The 18,448-nt window shown below is 37.9% G+C and overlaps 1 protein-coding gene across 4 annotated transcripts; it reads left to right on the top strand.

Annotated features, from left to right (window-relative positions):
- Positions 1-108: 108 nt before the first annotated feature.
- On the top strand, positions 109-18,016 carry RAD17 (RAD17 checkpoint clamp loader component). 4 transcript variants are annotated; one of them, XM_068423396.1, is made up of 16 exons: positions 109-322; positions 1,639-1,917; positions 3,034-3,117; positions 3,818-3,974; positions 4,446-4,582; positions 5,706-5,758; positions 5,851-5,976; positions 6,062-6,131; positions 6,761-6,872; positions 9,193-9,387; positions 10,552-10,637; positions 11,188-11,334; positions 11,812-11,958; positions 12,700-12,820; positions 14,136-14,193; positions 16,699-18,016. In XM_068423396.1, the coding sequence occupies exons 1-16, from the start codon at positions 281-283 to the stop codon at positions 16,964-16,966; spliced, it is 2,082 nt and encodes a 693-aa protein (XP_068279497.1). In that variant the 5' UTR covers positions 109-280; the 3' UTR covers positions 16,967-18,016. The 4 variants fall into 4 exon arrangements, with proteins under 4 accessions (XP_068279497.1, XP_068279498.1, XP_068279499.1 ...); XM_068423398.1 differs by lacking the exon at positions 109-322 and adding an exon at positions 2,133-2,278 and having other exon boundaries at positions 1,841-1,917; XM_068423397.1 differs by lacking the exon at positions 14,136-14,193 and having other exon boundaries at positions 16,699-16,783.
- The last annotated feature ends 432 nt before the right edge of the window (positions 18,017-18,448 follow it).

The raw sequence follows: 18,448 nt of genomic DNA on the forward strand, positions 1-18,448 counted from the left end.
ATGGCGTCACCCCCCACGTGCCGCGGGCGGGCAGGCAAGAAGCCGGCAGGCAGGCAGGCAGGCGCGCCGCGGACAGCTAAGAGCCGCTGGTGGAGAAGGGCCCCTCGGCGGTTGGGTGTGAGGGGGCTCGGTCCGGACGGGCTCGGCTCCGCGTCTCGCTGCCGCCTCCGCCCGCCCGGCTGCTGCCTCGGCGCCGGCCGCCCCCAGAGCGGGGTTCTTACCTCAAGCCCGGTTGTCGTTAGTGGGGCCGCACGGCGGATGGGCCCCGCCCGGGCTGAGGATGTCTGGGAGCTCCTCGGGAAGGCAGGCGGCGCCGGCGGAGGTAGGCCGCGGGGGGTGGCGGATAGGGGTGAGAGGTTCCCGGGCGCCGCTCCGCGGCCGAAAGTCTGCCCTGAGGAAGCTTTTTGCAGATTCTGAGAAGAGTCCGGTGGCTCCGATTAGCGGTGTTTGCGGGTCCGATGATTACTTCTTGGCCTCTGTGTTGGCATTACCTCTTCAGCTGCGTTTTCGTGTGTGTAAGACGTTTATTTTCTTACTGATGCAATGTGTAAAAAGGAAACCCGCTCACACGGTGGTATCCGGCCCGCTGGTAAATATGCAAATTCAACTAAAAATAGTTTTTGTCAGAATAACGTTAAAAGCAAACCGTGCAGCGACAAATCCTCTTTCCCAGTTGCTAATGCCTCCTACTCTCGGATAATATCTTGTCTGGTAATGGTCTGTTGTATTAATTTATAAGGCATGTAAACTGTAGAATATTCACAGACCTTTTTTGGAGATGATGTGTTTATTCTGTTATTCCCATTTTCATGGAACCGTGTTTCGGCATGTAGCCTGTTAGGGTTCCTGTGCTGAAAGGTTATCATGTGGTTGTTAGCAGCGGAGAGCGTGTGACCACTGTGATATTATTTTGGGACCGTAGGTAGGCCGAAAAGTGGCTCTGGGGTGTAAGTTTGTACAGCTGTCATAGCAGGGTATTTCTCAAATCCAAAATTAAATATTGACGCTATTAGAAGTTTCGTTCTTTGTCACTGTCAGGCAGACTTGTGATACATGTGACAGGCTGATTCTAGATCAGTCCAAGCTTCCTCACGCAGCAAAGAAATAGTAATACTTGATTTTATTGTGCTGCCTAAATAATTTTTCTCTGTCGCCTATTTCTAACTTCTAAAAACAAGCGGCTGCATTGTAAATGTTTAAAAAAGAAAAAAAAAGCCATTTACTGAAAACTATACAGACACAACGTGAACTTGACCTTAATGTAAAAATGGTATAAATAAGCTTATGCTATTTTTTCATTCTTATCTCTGTTTTAATTTTACTTCTTTAGTTTGAATGTTTTTGTAGAATTTTCAACTTGTTCTGATTTGCCAATTTGCTGCAAAACGATTTATCGCAACATGTAAGGTGTAGCTTTTTTAATACTGAAGAAGCATGTGATTGACACGTTCAAAAAGTGTAAGTGCCCGTGTTTTGTTGCTAATTAGCAGTATGCCTTTCAATCCTAATGAAGTTCTTTACATCTGCAAGATATTCTTATATACGCTTGATTAAAAACTCAGAGTTTCTAGAGACAACTGCACTAAATTAAGGGGAGGGCAGTGCTATATTAATAGCAAAACGTTTGTATTTTACCAGGTAACAGATTGGCTGGCACATTCGTTTGACAACTTCTTCGGAAACACAAATATTTCTTCTAGTGCAGTTCTTGTGAAGCCGCTGGAAGGCAACTCTGGAAGAAACCGGCAGCAGAAGAAGACAGACCTGCCTTCTGTGCCAGAAAGTAGCAAAACCAAAGTTCTGCCCAGAAAAAGAGCGAAGTTGTCTTCAGTAGATCTGCCTTGTAACAAGTCCAGACAAAACTGGAGCCAGTCTGAAGATGAGCCATGGGTAGATAGATACAAACCTGAAACTCAGGTGTGAGAGTTATTCTAAGTGCTAATGTAGTAGCAACATTATAGTGTAACATTATAGTGTAATGTGTTGTGCTTCTGTTCATAATCTGTATTGGTCAGGTTCTAAGTACATCCTGTTTTATTAGGGCAGTAAAGTACTAGTTTGATTTATTTACTGTCTGTAGTTAAGACTTTAATGAGCTATTTATCTGTAGGAGATGCATTTTTTTTCCCCAGGCTTCCTGAGGAGATAAAGCTACTGATGAGATGCTGTTTCCTGTCCATCCGCTCCTAAACTTTTGAACCTGTTATTGAATTTCAGCCAGATCTGACAGCTCCAGCTACTAGGAAAGTCCACAGCTAAAGAAAGGAGAGAGGACTGAGTTAGTGCACTCATTATGGGAAAGATAACAAATTATCTTGCATGTTAACTGGACAGCAGTTAGCTGGTCTGTTAGCACGTGCAGAGTGCTTGACTAATTGCAGTTTGCGCCATGTCTTGCTTGATGCATCTTAGGCATGACTTTGTGGGTGTGGGGTACTGGGGTACCTTAGGGCTTCAAGGAGAAAGGACTCAAACCTGTAGTGAACCTGTCTTCACTGGTTCTGCTCGTGGAACAGCTTTTTCACAGAGTGTTTCAAAGGCGCCAGCCTGTGGGTTAACTGTCTTGTTGATGTCAGTAAGTTAGTGTAGCACTTGTATTTTGTATTTAAATATTTAATAGCTCATCTCTGGAGAGGAATTGAGTTACAAGGCTGCAAGATGAGCAGGCTGCATGGGATTTGCAGAAGTTCCAAAAACCTGTGTAGTATTAGTAGAGCCTAAAAAGTACCAGCAATAGCTATAAAGCATACTGACACAAGCAGGCAAGATTGTAATGTTGGTACTTTAGCAATAATAAATAATTCATTATTTCCCAGCTGCAAGCAATGGAAAATTGGTTGTTTGAGGAAACAGACTGAAATTATTATCCTTAACTCTTGCACTTACTTCTACGTAGCATGAACATGTAACTGGAATATACACGTACATGTCCATTAATATTTTAGCATATATTCTGTTCTTGAATCTCATCATTACAGTCTTAGAAACTAAGAGATGTACATATGCATTTCATATATTTTAATCTTGTTTTAGAGTGACCTTGCTGTGCAAAAGAAGAAGATTGAAGAAGTTGAAATCTGGTTAAAAATGCACATATTTCAGAGGCAGCCAAAGGAGGTAATCTTGCAAGAACTAGCAGCTAGAGATACAAAACCACACAAATGATCTGGATTAAATTTTATTTTAATTTCAGGGAAAAACCTTAACTTATAGGTAGTGATTATATGTTTACTGCATTGCAAGAAATCTGTTAAGAGCATAGATTATACTTTTGTTAGGGATTATGCTCTTAAGAGGTGGATTCTAGTGTTGCTCAGAAATCCTATTTTGTAGCATCCAGTCAGTTCATACCTCTTCAGTGTGTGCTTGTAACTGGATTTAATCTCCCACAGATTTATTTTAAGTGTCTTGGCAAATTTCCACTTGTACTGACATGATGTAATAGGATGTTTTTAACCTCTTGATTAATAAGAGGCATTCTTATACACAAGCATCATTTACCAGTCTTGCCTAGTGTTTTTCAGACCTGATTCTCCACTTCATGTTGTTTCTCTACATGGGGTGCAGTTAACTAAACAGATAAATTAAAAACTGAGAGCGAGGCTTTCAGAGTTCTGGTCTAGCTCTTTCTATCTGAATACTCAACAGGTAAATTAATAACACAAAATATTTAACTCAGTGTTTATTGGGAAAAGAGAATCATTACCAGAGAAACTATAGAAGAAATTCAACCAATATTCATCTTCAGCCAGCTTTCAGTTTTTATTTATCATATTTGGGATTTTTTTTTTTCTTTTTTTTTTTTTTCCTGTGACAGGGTGGCTCTGTTTTACTGCTGACTGGTCCTCCTGGTTGTGGAAAAACTGCAACTGTACAAATATTAGCAAAAGATCTTGGTGTTCAGGTGCAAGAATGGACCAATCCAATATCTTTAGACTTCACAAAAGAAGACCTAAGAACTATGTTTGGCCTCGGTAAGTATTTTGATTTTTTTCTTTTCTTTTTTTTTTTCTTCCAGTTACTTTTGTAGTTTTTGTATTTTTTTGGTATTTTATATACGAAGTCAGATCCACATCCATGTGAGTCAGATCCTTAGTGTTTAATAAGAATCTTTCTTTTGCTTTTATCTGAAAAGGGATTTAGTTTTTTTACAGTGTTTACTCCAAAATAATTTGCAGTTGAGATCAGTATAGATATGTAATAGCCTGGATATAATTTGAGCCAATTAAATAAAAACAGGTAAGTCTGTCTTGGTCTGGATCCTCAATTGAATTCTACCCTTTAAAAATTCTCTTGTATTTTTAATGTGTTTGCCAAAGGGCTTGGCTGCTGGTGCTCAATGGCTACTTTCAGAAAATAGCATGGGTGGGTATTAGTTCTTTGGGTATTTATATTCTACTTGGTGTAATATAGAATACATATTTTTAATTAGTTTTCTTTTTCAGACTCAGATTTTCATACGTTTCCAAGTCAGGCCCAAGCAGCTCTCTTTCAAGATTTTCTATTAAGAGCAAATAAGTATAACAAACTTCAGATGCTGGGGGAGTCCTCAGAAAATGATAAAAAGCTTATTCTTATTGAAGTAAGTGAAAACGTGTAAAATCTTGTTTTGAAAACAATATCTTTTATTATAATATTGACATGATAACTAGCTTCAGCTGGTGGATTGCTGTTGCCAGAAGTTAGTCTGCTTTACTGCAGATGAGTTCTTTATTACTTTTTGAGTCTCTACAGCAGGCTAGAATCAAGTTCTACCTGTAGTTAAACTGTTACAAAGTAATAGTCAGGCAGAAATTGGAGACTAGTCTGTGTACAGAAATAAGTAATAGAGTACCCAAAAGTAGATCAAAACAATATTAAAGAGTCATACCCATGTTTCTGTATGATTAGCTTTCTAGAAATATATATATGTGTATAAACAGGAAGATGGAAAAAATCCCTCACTATTATTTTTTATGTAAGGATTCAGGAGAGGGTAGAAGATACGTGAGAATGAATACAATTGGAAAGCATTTGAAATTTAGCATTCCCTGGTCTTAGCTGGGGCAGGGGTTATTTGGGGCAGAGGTGTGAACTCTGAGGCTTTGTAAGCCATGAAGGGAGGTACAGGAGAAGACTTTATTTTTACTTATTCAGGAGGGTGTTTCAATAGCATTTTGTTTCTGAGCTTTTTGTTTTTTTTCTGACAGAGGAATTTTATAAGTTATGATAGTCAAGTTGTCTGTAAACTTTCAAGAAAAAGAATAAATGAGATAAAAAGTCTAGCTGAGTAATGTGATGTACTGTAGAATTTAGGAAGCATAGTTTTCTGTGACTTCTCTTCATGAAGTCACTTCCTTGTGTAGGTTGCCTTGTATCTCAAATAGTATATCCTGCCCTCTTCCTCAGTGGAGCTGCCACCTGGAGTGTTTATCCTCTGAGTAAAATTTGGTCTAGTAGGCAACATAATCACCCAAGGCTGTTTCTTAGGAAACAAGGACAGAACAAAAATGTTTCTTTTTAGATAATTGTTTTCTGTAACAAATAAATAGTATGCTTTGGGTTTTTAATTTCCCCCCCCAGTTGTCTTCGCTGTTAGCTATGTTCAAATTTAGTTGAAAGCAAGCTTACTAGGAAGAAAAAATGTGTAGCAACGTAACAGTCAGTCTGTGGGAGGGAATATTTACATCTGAATGTAATGACAGCAGTTCATTTGTTTTGAATAGGACATACCTAACCAATTCTATCGGGACCCTAGCAGTCTACATGAAATTCTCAGGTCAGTTGCAAGTAAGTTTTAATGATTAGCTTTAGCCACTTGCAGTAAACTGGGTTTTGATTCTTGTTATACTTGTTTATTTTTCAATTTAGGAGATTCGTTCGTGCTAGTAGATGTCCCCTTATATTTATAATCTCTGATAACTTCAGTGGAGACAGCAACCAGAGGTTACTATTCCCAACGGACATTCTAGAGGAGTTGTGTATATCCAATATTAGGTAAGATCTTTTATCTCTTTAAAACTTGATTGAAATAAATCAGAAGTCAGAAACTAATTATTTTTTTTTAAATGAAATTCAACAGTTTCAAGCCTGTTGCACCAACAAATATGATGAAAGTTCTTAATCGAATAGCTGCAACAGAAGCTAGTATGGTAAGTTGTCAAAACTGGTAACTTCTGTGCAGTACTAGGACCAAAAGATTTCAGACTTTTATATCTGAAATATTTATATTTGTTACTGTATTTGCTTGATCTTTGATAGCAGACCCCCACACTCCCCTCCACCAATCCGCTCCAACAGAAAACAAGGAACAAACTGGAAAGAAGTCTTGTTTTTAAGATTAGTTCCATTTGATCCTTGTTCTAAGTCTTTAAAGTTACTTCTGAAAATTCTTATGCCTATTACAGAAACTATATATGAAACAAATAATAGGAATAGAAGTAATTTTCATTGTATCCAGCAAGGCCAGAAAAGGTCATGAACTTAAATCCTGTATTATTCCTGAACTTGTTTTGATTACAGCCAAGTCTAATATTGAGTGACACTTTGCAAAGAATTATGTGCATTATTCTCTTTAATATAGCTATATAAAATGTGGCAATGTGCTTAAATTGATTAAATGTTTTAAAGTTAGCAGTATTACATGGTTTGAGCACATGGTGACTGCACATGTAGTCTGTTTATGGTGTGTATCAGAGGTGGGTCCCCACAGCCAGAATAATATTCAAATACTTCTTTTTCTACGTTTTCTTATTACTTTGAATGTTGCTTTTCCTTGTAGAACAGAGAAAAGAATCATACTCTTGATAGAACTTCTCTGGAGTTGCTTTGCAGAGGTTGTTCAGGTGATATAAGAAGTGCAATAAACAGTCTTCAGTTTTCTTCTATGAAAGGTAAATACCTATGATTTTTTTAAGTGAATGACATTTTGACCATTTCTGCTATAAAGGTGTTCTGTTCACTGTGGCAGCACAGCTAGGTGAGTTGTGTAAAACATTTTTGACATGCTGCTCTGGAGCAGGAGTAAAAGGTACAAAGTTTGGTTTTGTTTTTTGTTTTTTTTTTTTTTTAAAAGCTGCAAATGTTCCATTTCATGACTGTTACATATAGTCTTCAAACTGAGTATCCTCTGCTATGTATGTGTTGATGTAATTTAATGAAATACCCTCTTTTCTTCTTGATATCTTTGGTATTGGTGTATGTTTACTGCTCAAAGCTTTTATGATGCAACCTTAATTTGAAAGGGATATTTTCATTGCTTGGTTCTTTATACTTCTCCATGTCCTTATCTCAACCCTTAAAGCATTTCTGAAGGAGGCCATCGACTTTGCACACAGCATTTCTGTAATGATTGATTTTGCTTTGGAGTTCCTATGGCTGTTGGTAAATTGAAAAGCTGTGAGGTGGCATGACCTGCTATGAAGTTATTGAGTGTAATATAGAGTAACTTTGAAATTCAGTGTTTTAGTAGTCTTCAAAGTACTTGGTTGGACAATAGTCAAATCAGACATAGTTTGGGATTATTTTAAGTGTTCCAACACCGAAAGAAAACAGGAGAGTTATTATGATGTCTATTGTAAGCACTGGAAGTCAGTAATTGTTAAGAAACCAATGTATGCCAGTTCCATAATCTGTAATTTTTAAAAGCAGTACTCTGGCATGTGTAGTTCGCGCTAAGAACCCTTAGATGGTGCCAGCGTTTATTTCAACCTAGAAATAAGGAAGTGAATTCAACAGTTGTCTTCTGCTGTATGTCATAAAGCTAGCAATGACCTTGTTGCTTTTACTCATTTTTTTTCTCACATCCACCTTGCAAACAGAAAATGTGCTTATGGAATACAGGATGAAATGTAGTTTCAACTCCTTGTTGTGAGAGGGAGTGTTGTAGTTTGTGTTTTAGAATATATTGAAATTAACTTAGCCGTGTTTGTTAAATTACATGAGGGGGAGAGTCAGGTTACTCGGTTTAACTTGCAAACATGGAAGCTAAATTCTTCTGGTGTCTTCTAGTATACTAAGTTTGTATTGTTCTGTGTTAATCAGAAAAATATAAAATTCCTCTCAGTAAAACCATTTTGATGATAATGCCATTAAGTTAATAAGTAGTAGGTTGGGAATACCCGAGAAAAGTTTGCTGGATGCTAAGTAGCTTCTACGTACTGTAGAAAATCTTAAACAGTCTTAAAATGACCAGTTTGTGTAATTTTTAATAAATTACCTTGGAAATGTAAAAACATGAGAGTTATAAAGAGAACTTGAAAGAAAACGAAGGCATATGGCTTGGCAGCTTCTGTACATGACATTTCAGAATCATGTACTCAAGTCATACCACACTGAAAATTCTCTTCTCGCATTTTCTCTGACATTGAGAAGAGCAGCCTTCACGTTGAATAGAAATTTTTTAGTTGTTTAGGGATTTTGCTTAGGTAAATGATTGACAGCCAGTGTCGATCTCCTGAGAATGCAGTATTAGGTTTTTATATATATATAATTTCTTTCTTCACTTGTGTATATGTGTAAATGCAAGCGATAGATTCACTTAGGTGGTATTAATGGATAAAATGGATCCATGGTAATCGTGGCAGAAGAAAAGGTAAATACTTAAAAGGTAAGTTCTCTTAGTTTGATTGGGAACATTCATCTGCCACTAGAACAAATTGTAGGTGAAATTTTTTGAGTTTTAGAGTAGAAGAAAGGTTTTGTTCCTTGGAGCTCAGAACATTGTGGAAATCAGTAGGCTGTTGGAAAAATCACCTAAAGTTTTCTTTGCTGCCTTATGTTTCAGTGAGGGTATTATACCGATAGTGCAAATAGAAGATAAATTGATAAGTGAACAGAATGTAACGGAAATATAATTTACATATATTTGCGCTTGTACTTTATAAAGAAGAAATTTTGAAAAAAGGCAAGTTGGGGATGCAGCAGGACTAGAATGAGTAAGCAAGAATGCTAGGTTTTTTTAAAGACAGATATTTATTCAAAAAAGTACTTGGCACCTCTGCGGTGGCTCAAGGGACAGAAGTGGAATGAAGCATGCTAGTTCAGGTGACTGGGTTGCCTTCTGAATAAGTGAGTTTTCTCACTGTGCCCCTTTTCTGTTTTTTTTTTGTTTTATTTATTTGTATGTTTACAACATTAGCAGTAGCAATATAATATAAAACTTTTTTAGATTCATGCACTTTATCCTGACTGTATTTTTGCTTTTATTGATAGACTGCTCATTGGAGAAGGAGTTTTGGTCAAGGAAGAAAAAGAGCTCCATGCGAAAATGTGAAGCAGCAGCAGTATCTAAAGTAAAAAAGAAAAGTAAATCTGATACTTCAGAACACCAGGAGATACAAGCTATTGGCGGCAAAGATGCTTCCATCTTTCTTTTTCATGCTCTGGGGAAAATAATTTACTGCAAGAGTAAGAAAACTTTGATTTGTTCTTGCTTTCAATGGGCAAAGCATGTCAGCTGCTAATAGCTAGTTTTGCTGAAGTAAGGCTTATAGTGACCTCTAATTTGTATGTTTGGTCATTAATAACAGTATAAAAATAGTAATAAAAGTTTGTGGTAACTGTGATTGCAGCTGTCTGTATCTATTAAGTAAATAAATGATTCATTAAGATGTACTGCATGTATATAATAAAATTACATACCTGTGGTTGCATTAGGTCCGCGTGCTGTCACGCACACAAAGCTAAACAGGTGACCACCACATTTGTTGCTTTGTACAAAAGCAAGTTTTGCTTTTGTGCAGAATTATACATTGTACAGTTATGTTCTGTACTCATCTGTATTCCTGAAGGTTACAGAACACCCCTGCCGCCGCATAGCTACTGCCTCCCTTATTTGTGTATATGTTTGTCTCCTCTTGCTGTCTTTTCCTCCCTACTTTTTATCTCGACTCTTTGTTTCCCTTTAACAGACGTATGTGCTCTCTCCTTTCTGACCTGAAAACCTCTTTCACTTCTCTGTCACAACCCATCTGCCTTTCCACCCCTCCAAAATACTTTCCAGCTTACTACTACTGAATGTCCTACTTTTTATACGCTCAGGCTCTGTAAATTTACAGAACCTGTCTGCTCCCTGTGTGTGATTACAGTACTGTTTTTTTAACATTTAAAAAACTGGTACTATCTGTGCTCAGCTAAATCAGGATCCATAATGCCATTGGCTGTCCACATTTAGGTAATAATTCACAATATCGGTTCCAAAATCAACTGAGGAGAAATAGTGAGATGAGGGAATATGACAATAATTAGATGAAATTTGATATTTGAACTGTAATGTAACTAGTTACTTGTTGCTGACAATGTAATATTGACTATATAATTAAGTACTTACGCCTGTGTCACGAGACTTCTGGGAACTGAAAATGGTGTAATCTAGTTGCTGGGAGAGTTGACAGTTGCTAAAAATGATGCTTAATATATGCAGACACTACTATTCTCCTATCTGATTTTTATTCTAATTTTGAATATTTAATCTGAAATATGTGTCTCTCTCTTCTGGCTTTTTTGATTATCTGCAGAAATGTAACAACATTTCTGATACTAAAAGACTAAAGATTGTAAAATCCTTTGTAGGAGAACCAGTGTCAGAATCAGAATTTCCTCAGCTGCCTGCTCACTTATCAGAATACCGTCGAGACACCTTGCTTATTCAGCCTGAGGTACATCTGCAGTAACTACTTGATTCCAGTTTGGTTTGAAAAAACCACACCAAAACAAACTCTTAAGTGATGGATGCAAATTCTCAAGCACAGTAGTTTTGTCACTTGTCTGTCTAAATTATAGAATAATCTGGAAGGGACCTTTGGGGGTCCCTTCAAAGGTAGATTAGGTTCCCAGGCTCTTGATTTCTCGAGCATTGAGTACCCCCAGGGACAGAGGTTCTCTCACCTCACTGATGGACTTGCAGCAGAAGGTGGACTTTCCCTTGCTGCAGCCTGTGAGTGCTACCTCTCATCCTTCTGCTGTGCGCTGCCAAGAGGAGTCCGAGTTCACCTTTCTGTTACCACCCATTAAGAGAGTTGAAGACAGCAATGGCTTCTGCCCCTCCATCCCACTGTTAGCCTTCTCAGGGAGCAAACCAACCTCCCTTTTGTATATAATCGTAGATCATGTGTGCCAGCTCCCTAACCATCTAAATGTATCATAACTTTTATAGGATGCTTTTCCTTATACGCTGTGTAAAACTTGAACTTTTTTTTTTCCTTGTAGGCTATTGTGGAAAAATCACATATGTCTGGAAGCATGTTTAATTTGTACCTTCACCAGAACTATGTAGACTTTTTTTCTGATATAGATGATGTAGTGAGAGCCAGTGAATATCTGAGCACTGCTGATGTCCTTTGTGGTAATTGGAGTGTAAGTGCCATCTTTTTGTACACACATACTTTTTTTTTTTTTTTTGAATACTGTGACATTGAGCTTCTAGACTTGTCTCTAAGCATTTATGAATGTTTACTTCAAACTTACAGTGCAGGTGACAGTGAATTGTTAATGAATACTAAAGTACATCAACCATAGAAGAGATGCAAGTCCAACTCTTTGTCCAACTTCTGTCAGTGTTTTATTATAGTGGGTTATAGTGTTTGTAAAATATTCTACAAAGTATTTTTAAGTAGAACATATTGATGCTAAAAATGTGATGGAGTCTGTATGCCTTTTCCCTGAAGTAATTGAGTTAGCTTTTTCATTCAGCTGCTTTGAGTAAAAGTTTCACAGTAATCTAAACATATTCTGTGTGTGTCGTGTCACTGCAATTATGGAGTGTGTTTTAGTTCAAATGGCACACACTGTACAGAGACCCTGAGTTCCCACATTGCCCAATTTCTCTCTTAGACACGGCTTACGATGGAAGAATATAGCGCATCTGTGGCTACCCGAGGGGTGATACATTCAAATACATCCAGAGCCTTTGCCCACCACCAAGGAGGGATGGGGTTCCGGCCTTTGCATAAACCCCAGTGGTTCTTCATCAATAAAAAGGTAAATGCTTCATTCTTTTTTTTTGTAAGGTGTGACAGTTGAGCAGTATAGTTGAGATTTGCTCACAGTGCTAAACTTGTCAAATATCGTATTTTGATATAAGCTACTTCTAAAAAGCACTTGCTTGAAGAGTTACATTTGTATTATTCCTTTAATGGAAAAATAAATCAGAGGCCTCTGACAAAGTCTGATTCCTGTGTCCCAGCTGGCATACTGCTGGGAGAGTCTTAATCCTAAGTTAGTGGAGACACAATTAGTGTTGAAATACTATAAAGTATTCCTAAAAGTAAGTTTAAGTTTTTGTGTAGTTTAAATCAAATTAAACTGTTGTGTAAGTTTAACAAATTACTGCTGTTATGTTTTATGCGTTTACCAGAAATAGCTTGTTCACGAGATACCAAAGCTCTTGAGAGTTTTTTACATTTGAGCTAGTATTTTTCTTGCTGTATCTGGCAAAAAATATTGGCCTGAATGGGTGTGGAATTCTATAATCAAGGGATAAATATTTTCTGGAAACTTTCATGCCCAGCAAACAGCAAAAATGAATGAATTTGTAATTTTTATGATCTATATATGTTAACTCTTAACTGCTAATTTTTTTTCTGGTCTCATTTTTCAGTAGCTTGTGTGTAATCATTCAACAGGCAAGAAGAAAGTCTGTCTTTTACGGTACAGAATATCTACATTAAGAGTGATTTACCAGGTTTTTAATTTATGTTTCTTTTTTCCCAACTGTTACAGTATCAAGAAAACTGCCTTGCTGCAAAATCTCTCTTTTCAAGCTTCTGTTTACCACCCGAGTGTCTTCAGACAGAGCTATTGCCTTATCTTGCTATGTTAGCAAATCCAATGAGAAACCAAGGTAAGATGGGTGTAACTCTTGATCTTGGACTCTCTTTTGTAATTAAAGCATACTGAAAAATGTTGTAACCCAAAATGTCAATATTATCTGTGCTTTTGCCTCAGTAAAAAAAATACTTATGGTAAATGCATATAGGTGATATCCAAAAATGTTTCTAGTAACGTAGCCAGAATTAAAGCTGTGCTCTTAGGTTTGAAACAACATCAAGAACATTTTTAAAACTTAGGTAACTGAAAGAATTAAAGCAAGTATCTCTCCTGGCAGAAGTGAGGTGTATATGATGCTTTATAAATGTATAAGATGGGGTCCTCGGGTTGGAGTATGTGAAATAATTTTTCCCTTTTTTTACTGCATGGATTTCTAGTATCTGTGTACTTTTAAAATTCATCATGTTGCCCTCTCACTCAGTCTTAAGGTCCTGGCACAGTTTTTCTGTCTGCCCACATCCTTACTAGCTTGCCTAACTGGATGGCGTGGGCAAACTTGCTCGACTCACTCTTCACCCCCTTTTTTTCACAGGGTTACATTTAAGAATGTACTGGGTAGCCCAGGTCCTAGCACAGATATCTGCAGAACTGTATTGGCACTTTTTTCCATTGCAAGAGTTAACTATTACCTCATAAACCTCTTCCCACTTCCTATTTGTTAATTATTTATCGAACCTCACTAATTAAGTCGTTCTTTTAGGCTTAGGGCTTCTTTTAAATCTAGAAGATTTGGTGAGAACACTTTTGGAAAACTAGTAGGCAACATTAACTAGATCTTCCTTGCTTACTGATCTGTTTCCAGTAACATCAACAGACTTAAAAGGCTTTAAAAAGCCTTTCCTAGATAAATTAAACAAAATCCAAGTTTGCAGTGCATTAAAAAAATGCGTAACCTGAGGTAATCCAACAGCAGACAGTTCATGTGGAAAAATCTACTTTGTATGGTACATAATCCAAAAATTACTGTTTATACAGCTGGGTCACTTATGCTATGTTAATTACTTCTAATAAAAGGCTTAATGTCTTAACTAAGGCGTTGACATCAGGATGAGCTCATTTTGTAGGCTATGGAATAATAACTCTACATCATAAATACACAGTTGACAAATGTTGGGTTGTTTTTTAGGTGTAGGCGATCTGTAAAATATGGTAATGTGGTAAACAGTTTGAAAAAAAAAATAAATACATATACATGCATGGTATCCCAAATATTGCAAATATATACAGGAAGACTTGACTAAACTTATGAATTATTTATTTTCCATTATGTTTAATTGTGTGTGCGTTATGATCTGCCCAATATGATACTGGTGGTTCTTTGTTCTCAGCTCAGATTGCTTTTATACAAGATGTTGGGAGGCTACCGCTGAAAAGGCATTTTGGGAGGTAAACTTGACTTCTGTCTTTTCTTGAAGAAAGTAAGACTTTCTGTCTTTCTCAATATATTGAGGAAAAGGACCCTTTCATAGAGAAACGTCTTCAGTGTACATCTGTGATGTGACATTTTCCCTTACGTGCAGCATGATAATCTTATATTTTGCCTGTTAAACTTTTTCCAGTTTATATCTATTTATAATTTCAATGTTAGTAGCAACATCTTTACTATAGTCTTCCTTTTAATCCTTGCTTAGCTTTCTTTTCCATTGTATCGAATATTAGCTCATTCCTAGACATCTCTGTCTCTCCCATGCATGATCTGAATAAAATACTTTTTTTACAATGAAAAACATTTATGTGAGAATAAAACTGAATTGATGCAAAGAGTATAGTGCGCTTTGCCTATTGCTTATTGTGACATAAAACATTGATCTGGAAGTTTGATAGGACGTTCTGTGTTCACATGCATGTTAATTAGAGGTGTAAGAAAGAAAGCATAATGGGGAATTACATACTTTAAAGCAGTTGTGTATCTGTGAAACTACAGTATATTTGAGTGCTTCCTCTGAAATAAGATAGCAGCACTGATTTTTATTTTGTGGAATTTTTGCCTATCGGACTACTTAAACTTCTGTTTAGAATGGATTTTTTTAGTGAAACTATAGCTATTGAAGTCCCTCTGCCTTACATGTTAAATACTGAAAAAATACTTCTTATTTCAACTGCAAGACTGTAGTGCTCTACTTAGAGATTGTGTAACACTTGTGGGGTGACATGGCCTGACGTTATATTGTGACTCTAGTGAGCCTTCTGAATCATAGGCATCATTTATACTAGTAGAGCCTGTCACATTTCTGTAACTTTGATATCTCTGAAATTTAAAGAGCATTTTAATTGTGATCATCTGTTTCTAATAAAGGATTGAGACGACAGTTAGCTGGAATGAGACTAACTCATCTCTTAACCAAGACAAGAGGGTTTGTTAGGGTGTGTGACAAAACTTCTCACATTTATCACTGTGGTGTTGCTGTCTGAGTTTATGAAATACTGGCCTGTAAGGTAAAGGCTGTATTACCCCAGAACCACCCTGCTCCCCAACAGTTGCATTAAAAGCCGTTTTGGTTGCTGGCCAGGAAGAAGTGTCCCTAACGGGTGTATTTCTTTGCAATCTCCCTTGTCTAAGCCAAAACGGTTGTAACTTTAGCAATTAATTGTAGACTTCCTTATGCCATTATTTTTGTCTGCAGCATACCTTTAAATATTGATAAATGTGTTGTGTCTGCATTAGTAAGTTGGGTGTGTGTCATGTAGGGATTTTATTTGAGGGGTAACTTTCTCCTGGAAACGGTAATCTTTTTTCATTTGTTCACTATTTTATCACAGAACGGTTTGGGTTGGAAGGGACCTTAAAGCTCATCTAGTTCCAACCCCCCTGCTGCAGGCAGGGTCACCTTCCACTAGATCAGGTTGCTCCAAGCCCCATCCAACCTGGCCTTGAACACTGCCAGGGAGGGGTTTTTTTGGAAAGGAAGTATAGGGAAAGGTAGGTATTTTAGTAAGCATTTGCTTTCTTCAGGAATCCTAATTGAAAATGATTTATTTTGTGTTATTAAGCAGTCCTTAAAATAACATATGTGCAGCTGTTTCAATGGAAATAAGAATATTTATTTTCCATTATATTTATTAATGGAATGGGGATGGTACTGTAGTAAGAAAACTGGCACCGAGGATAGTGCATGGCATGTGGTCAGCTGGAATTGGTGTCAGGATGGATTTTTGTCAGTAACATTATTCCTGTGTAAAGTGGGAAAGATAATAAAGGAACATTGGTAATGTACTGATATAGGGGTGCTAGAAAGATTGAGAAGTGCAAATAGTAATAAAAAAAAGAGTAAAATATAAAAATATTTCCTTTCCACTCTTTTTTTTTTTTCCTAACTTGCCTGTTTCAAGTTAAATTGCTTCCTCTCCTAAAGGATTTCAGTTTTGCTTGGAAAGGGTCTAATGTTACCATGGGCTGTTGCCAGCAAGTTAATTGTTAGCAGTTCATGTGCATGAGGAAAGCTCAGCAAAACCCCTGTCACCATAAGCAGGAAACTTGGAGCAGCGGTGGGTGCTGGGGAGTGACGGAGCACCAACTCGATGTGGCACGTTGCTGCAGCTGTGGTTTGAGGCGCTGTAGCGCAGTCCTTTCCCCGAGAGGAGCTCCTGTGCCTTCTGTAGGCTGTCACGTTAGCCATACGGCGTGCAGTTCTGGGCACCAGTATCTGTACCTGGAAGATGTGTGCGGAGCTGTAGAAACGTAGTACTGAAGGTAGCGATGTAAGCACAGAATGTGTCTGGCTTCAATTAACTGTGGTTGATGGAGGGCGTTACTGCCAGAAAACGTGAAAGCTGTGAAGCACCAGCGAAGGGTCACCCCTGTGGTACACGGGCAACCTCTTCTATTGCAGCTTCTGTGTGAGAGCAGGCGTTTTTTCGTGGTAACTTACTGTTGCAATGATAATTTTACAGGTTAAAGCTTGAAGCACTTACTGACAAAGATCCTGGGATACCAGACTTATTTGTTAGCTCTGAGGGGGACCCTGCCAGTGTGCGTGCTACGGAGACAGCTGCACAGAAGGAGAAGAACAGAACGGATGAGAACGAGTTGGATGATTTCCCTCTCTCTTCTAGCCAGTGCAGTGGGAGTGAGCTGCCTTGCAGCCAGCCTCAGCCTGTTGCAGCTCAAGCAATCATGGAGGAAGATGAATTAAAAATAGAGGAATATGATAGTGACTGAGTACAATAAAATATCAACCACGACTTGCTTGAATAGATTAATGTGCTACAAAGGCCTTTGCTAAAAAGAGAATGATCTGCACAAGAAGTACTGCAGACTGCTAGGAGGCCAAGTCTACACGTGCTGTGTCAGCATTGAGACAGCTCTCATCTTCCTCTTAACTTTGCAGGATCAGACCTGAGCTGAATACTAAATTACAAGCTATTCCCTGCCTCTCCTGAGCCATGAAAGAATCTGTATTGATAAAAATAATAAATGATGACTGAAATTAGTTTGAAAGAGACTGTAGACAAGCATTGTCACCCTTAAGTTATTTTTATTTTTGACACGTTTTAATTTACTTTGCAATTGCACAGTGTGTTTTGTGAGTACACATTTGACAACTTGTCAGCATTTGAAGGTTTTATTAAAATTCATACCTTCAAAAAATTGCTGTTGAAAGCTTGGCCCTTCTGAAAGAAGAGACTGAAATGTGCATGTAAAAAGTTTGATATCCCATACTGATGATGTAAATAAAACTCCTGCTGTATTAATACTGTTTTGTACTCTGCCACAGATTTTTATGTGTAAGTGAACGTATGTTGTATAACAGATTATTTTGGATTCCTTTTTGAAAGATATTTTCATAAATTACGGAGAGGAAAACATAACGATCAAGCATACGCCCTTCTCGTCCTTTGTATTCTGCAGAAAGTTAATGGTGTAGTGTGCAGTTTTTCTCCTTAAATTGCAGTTGTGCTGGGGGAAGGAGAACTCCTGGGTTTGGTAACTGACAGGCGAGAAGTGTGTTTTGGTTGTCTGAATAGACTGTTTAATACTTCTGCATTTCTCTGTAACTGGGATTGGTCCACACAAATCAATCTAATATGTTGTTGGTGTTAGTGGTGCCACAGGAATAAGAAAAAAAAATCAAACCAAACCCCTTTGTGTAATGATGTTGCATTTCTGTATTGCTTACATCCAAAGTTTAGTAGAAGAAAATACGTGTCTGTCCACCCTAACCTTGGAATTAACGCTGCTATTAAAAAGTCCAGATTTGTCCTCTCTCAAGGGAGAGGTGTGTCTTTCCGTCTATCGCTACTGTTTAATTTTGAAGAGGGAAATGTCTCCCTTAATTCTTAAATTCTGTTACAGCTGTACACATTACAGCACAGTCGAAAGGTTTTTGGCTGCTGATGCCCCTTAACACCTCTCCCCAGGTGCTTCGGATGGGGTGACCCCTGCTCAGCTTATGCGGTAGCTCCCTTCACTGGGGCCTCCCGTGCTCGTGTATCCCTGAAATGCTGTCTGACCCCTCCTGTGCTCTGGGGGCGCCTCTAGTGCAAGCAACAATAAGGCATGAAATAGTGATTTTTTACTTTGCAAACAAAACTGCAAGCTACTTCTTTGTATCTTTTCAGCTGTCCTCACAGTAGTACCACATAATAGTAGTAAGAACAGTTACTTTCACATCAGCTGCTTTGCGTTACCGTTGGCCTTGCC

Source organism: Nyctibius grandis, chromosome Z, assembly GCF_013368605.1.
Source record: "Nyctibius grandis isolate bNycGra1 chromosome Z, bNycGra1.pri, whole genome shotgun sequence".
Classification (NCBI taxonomy): domain Eukaryota; kingdom Metazoa; phylum Chordata; class Aves; order Nyctibiiformes; family Nyctibiidae; genus Nyctibius; species Nyctibius grandis.